Source organism: Morchella sextelata, assembly GCF_020137385.1.
Source record: "Morchella sextelata strain SCLS chromosome Unknown scls_17, whole genome shotgun sequence".
NCBI lineage: Eukaryota > Fungi > Ascomycota > Pezizomycetes > Pezizales > Morchellaceae > Morchella > Morchella sextelata.
In genome coordinates this window covers 1,258,605-1,263,704 of record NW_025408632.1, presented here as the reverse complement: position 1 = coordinate 1,263,704, position 5,100 = coordinate 1,258,605, and the positions used below count along the sequence as shown (strand labels likewise).

General features: G+C 48.1%; 1 protein-coding gene across 1 annotated transcript; it reads left to right on the top strand.

Annotated features, from left to right (window-relative positions):
* Positions 1–1,778: 1,778 nt before the first annotated feature.
* H6S33_004431 (uncharacterized protein) lies at positions 1,779–4,887 on the top strand (the record flags this gene model as incomplete). Its single annotated transcript, XM_044835791.1, has 5 exons — positions 1,779–2,381; positions 2,514–3,438; positions 3,521–3,614; positions 3,665–4,007; positions 4,069–4,887. 5 exons carry the CDS (start codon positions 1,779–1,781, stop codon positions 4,885–4,887), a joined length of 2,784 nt encoding a protein of 927 aa, XP_044691169.1.
* Positions 4,888–5,100: the final 213 nt, after the last annotated feature.

Here is a 5,100-nt window from a genome sequence, read left to right as displayed (position 1 = left end):
TAATTCTACACGATGACGGATGAGCTAGCTGATCTGGCGATGATGGCGATGTGATGAAGATAATGATGGCAACGGTCAGTCGTCTACATGCAGTCACATACAGTCTTTTGCAAACGCATCTCTGATTATGTGGCATATGGACAAGTGAAAACGGAGAATGGTGAACTTGTGGTTAACGTTGGGTGTACTCACAAAGTGGTACGTGTTGAACGTCTAGCTAGCATGTAGATCCATGAGCAATTTCGCCAAAGAACCAATATATTTCAGAGAAAAGAAGCTTCACAACGAACGAGAAACCATTTTTATTTATATAAATCTAACTACCTACTATCCATGTCGGAATTAAAACCACATAGAAGTGGTTCAATCCCTATTAATCACTACCAGCAGCCCACAGTAACGTCCCTAAGCCCAGAGGAATCAAAATCCTCTGCACTAGGTCTAAGGCTAGTAGAAGAAAAAACACTCCCATCTCACTCAAACCACCAGCCTATGGCGATACAAAACTAAAGATAAGCATGCACACGAAGCACTGGGCGCACCCCGGCGGTTACATTCTGGGCATATAAGATGGAATACCTGGGTGCGGGTAGTCAGAGAAAATAATGGGAGGTGATGGGAAGTTGATAGGAAGAAGGGAGAGGATGGAACGAATTCTTTATAAACTACGTGGTCTGAAGCTGAGCATTGGCGCGCTAGATTTTTGCCGACGGCCTGGAATCGTATGTTTATTTTGGCCGCTCGTCTTGGAGGATATTACATACATGTATGTACTTATGTATACATGTATTTTGGTCACTGGCTTGGAAGGGGATATGGCGTACGTCTGTGTGATATTATGTACCTGAGTATGCATTGCTGTCATCACAGACACCCTGTCATGTTCGTGCGGAAAGTTTAAACTTTAATTGTGACTTCCTTTCGGTGCCGCATATATAACTCTTAAAATTACATATGTAATAAATGAAACTTCTGAACTTGAGAGTGCATCATTATGATGCCTAGATCACTATAGCTAACGTTGGTGAAACGGATATATTATGAATAAAGCATTACAGACAAGCATAAGCCATGTCATAACTACATGTACATGTAGTGCAAACGCCAGTTACGTATCAACAAAGTACTCACAAAAATCTTTTTCAGAGAAGGTACTGCCCGACGAGGAGTTATATGTTCACCCCGGCGATATATATTGGCGAATATTGCTTCTGTCCCAAGTATATATAATACGGTCATCCGACAAACCTCCTAGCAAAGGTTTTTTCACAGAGTTTTTTTTCTCCCACTAGTTGGCATAACATATATCAGACGTCACTCGTATAGAAAATTTAGGCGCTCCCAAAAATAGTCTGCGTCATGACATCTCACCAGCAGAATTTCGTGGCGCTAATCCTGATTGGGAATCCATATTAACCTTCGAAACGACTAGTCAACCTTCCGTGAATAATTTTCCTCTCTCACAAAAGACATCATCATTGGTAGCCCAACTGATTTTCCACTTTTATGTGACTATACTGGCGGCGGGAAGACAGGCCCATTATAATCCCCCGGCACACAAATGATACCGCTGTATATATAAATCCCATGGCATATATCAGGACGTCATGCGTAAATTATAGAGCCACAAATCCTCAAAATACGGTCTGTGGAATTAATGACAGTCACAGCTATTTCTCGCCGCTAGTAAGAATCAAATAAAAAGCAGCCCAAGCCCACCGCAGAATCGCACATTTCGCACGAAAAAAGGTGATTTCTTTCACACACGCAAACCCACCATGAAGCTCGGAACCATTCCGATCGCAGCTCCGCTGCTCCTATTCTTAACATCCAAAACCCTTGTAGAAGCGTCCCACATTATCGGAAGCTACCCCATCTCAGAGCCAGCTCCCGCTGCCCCTACTGCTGCTGCTGCTGATAATATTGGCAATGGAGGTAACAAGACTGATATCCCCATCCATTTCCCGCGGCGTTTAATTTCGCGCGCATACCCCCCTCCCCTCGAGGATCTTCTCCTCCCCCCCATTTCTCCTTCCCGCATCACACCGCTCTCCGTCTCGGAGGCGTCGGTGATCTGCCAAAACCAGTTCTTCGGCCTCAACCCCGAGAACTGGATCATGTCTGGTGCGACCGATTTCCTCGAGACATACACTGCAGCCACAAAAGGTGATTTCCTCAGGCAGTCGCATGGTCTCTTGGGGTCGATGGCCTATCGTTATCTCGGTGAGGAGGGCTGGAGTTGCAGCGTCGAAAACACTCAGGGCTGTACGGTCTCTTGCAAGGAGATCGTTATGGCGATCGAGGACATTGAGGAGGCGAGGAACGTCTATTTCGTCCTCAGCTCTGTCGCTCATTTCACTGCTGTTACCGATCTGATCCATGTAAGTTTCCCTGAACCACGGCCTTTCCGGGCCTTTTAAGATTTCCTGCAATCCTGATCATTTCCGATTTCTTGGCAACTTCAAAAAAAAAAAAAAAAAAAAAAATACTGATAAAGCTTATCTTGCTACCAGTCTGGACTTTCTCACGCCCAGAGCAATGTTGGAATGATGGCCCCCAAGATGGCTTTCGACTTCTTCTGGGCCAAGCGTCACACCCACGCCGATGACGTGAAGCTGATGCTCCACCTCGTCATCACCGGCATGGGCCAGCTCATGGAGCTGCTCACGCCCTTTGTCCCCTTCGTGCAAGTGATCGAAAACCTACACAAGCAGCTCGAGAACTTCGACACCGACATGGCGCGCCGCGTCGAGATGGAGCACATCTCGTGGCTCTTCCTCCGCACGGCCGTCATGTTCGATACCATCTATGCCCACGAGTGGCCCGGGAACCTCAAGGGGGTACTCGAAGCGCAGCAGCAGATCGGGTTCTATGCCCACATCACCGGTATGCGCGGGAGCCGCGAGAATGAGTATTTCGGGCGGAAATACGAGTCGGATGATACTTATTGGTGGCTGTATAGAGGCAAGGAGCGCGAGACGGAGAAGCAACCTGATGGGAGTGCGTGGAAGGGTGGTTATAATAACATCTTTGACCGCTTGACCCGCTGTGGCTGGAAGCGCCGCGAAGGGGAGTTATGTGAGAGGGAGGGCGGTCCGGCGCACCCACCGTCTCATAATGACTACACATGGAAGGGTATCTATCAAGAGGAGAATGATAGGATTAAGGCGATGAGGGAGTTTAAGGAAGAGGCGGATAAAAAGATGTGGAAGATGAAGAATGATGCGAAGAGGATTGGTATCAAGGCTTTCGTAGGATGGCTGCCGACTGTCCTGCTCGAGATTAACGATTGGCTGGCGGCCGAAGATGAGGCCCCGAGACAGGATATAAATTTGGCCTGGTTGTCCCTCAAGATCCAGGAGAGCACAAGGCAGGCGAGGACTCACTTGAGGAGGGCGCACGATGAGATGATGGATCCAGCCGAGTGTGGTTCTTCAGGTTCGTTTTCCATGGATAGTGGTTTTAGTGATATATTGATATATAGTGTACACGTGTGCTAATCACTGTACAATATGAACAGGTGAAACAATGCTTTCGCTCGTTCTTTCCACCGGACTCTACCTGCCGTCCAACAGTCATATGCTCAAGGAATTTACTCACCACGACATTGAAAAGTAAGTTTCTCCCCTTCCTAACACTCTTTTCTCGCACTAACAACCTCCAGCAAAATCACCAAGAACATTTTCCACAAAGCCCTGAACTCCGCATTGAAGGCTCAAAAGGTCTACATCACCTGTACCGCCGACCTCCAAAGCCGCAAGAAGCCACACCACAACTCCGGAGATTCCACTAGTAGCTGCAGCAAAGACAACACAGGCCCCGCAGACCTCAAGTCCTGCATTACTCTAACCCCAGAGCAGAGCCGTGCCCGAGGACTTGGAGACGAGCCCGTAGAACTTGTTTGCTACATGTACAAATGGGCCACCCGTGGTGACAAGTCAAGACACTACAATGAGAGACCTGCCGGAAGTGATAACTGGGAAGACGACTGGGGTGTCATCCCCAAGGTAGGCTTTCCCACCTCCTCTCCATTCATAGCGCACCAGTACTAACCCCACGAACCTTCAGGACGTCATAACCTCCTCCGTTCTCAGTCACCTTGGGCAACTAGACGACTCCTCCATCCTTGTCAGCCTCGACAAGCGCCCCTCCGCCGAGTCCATCGCAGACCCCTCCGCCCCTGGCGTGTTCACCATCCCCGTTTGCATCTCGCGCCACAACTGGAACAACGGCCTCCGTGACTTTGGTCACTTTGACAAACTCAGCTCGCACACGTCCAAGAAGAACCTTCCCTGTTCCTGTGGTTTCTGGGGTGACGAGACGGAGCAGGTTTGGCGCTCCATGGGTATTTGGGACACACATCGGTCGTACTATCGCACGGATCTCTGCGCGAACCAGAGGAAGAAGCACATGCATGATCCGCTGGAGATCTATGTCAATGACTGCCACCTTGAATGCAAAAAGGGCGTCTTCAAGCCCAAGCTCGGAAAAGACGGACTATGTAACGTTGTCTTGAATGTCCTTGATGAGCTCCGCAAGAGGGGCTATGAGGAGGACTTGGACCCCGAGATCAGGGATTTCATTTATTGCCGTATCAACAACGACAAGAAGTGCAAGAAGCTGAATCTGAAACTCGACGAGCCGTTTGATACCATCTTTGACCAGCTCGGCGATAAACCCTATGCCAAGGAGACTCCGGTGCCGGAATCAGTCGTGCATGCTGATGAGGCAGTGAACATCGCCGATGGTCTCTACGGGATGAGTTTGAAGCTGGCATTGACGGCTGAGCATGAGGATAGAATGGCGAAATACAATAAGGAAACAACCGAGAAGAACGAAGCAGTCGCAGAAAAGACTTTTGTACATGGGGCAACAAGGAAAATATAATCACACTCAACCCTCAATGGTGGTTGGGTTTGTTTGGTTGTCTTTTGGCGTTGGGTGTTAGTAAATCGCGATAAAATATTGTATCGATGAAAGACCATCTTGAGATGATTTAGATTGGTATGATTTAAATAAAAAAATGAATTGAACCAAATTATTGGATGGCAACTCGTATCTTGATCGATTGAGGCTATCATATTAGTGAGATGAGGTACC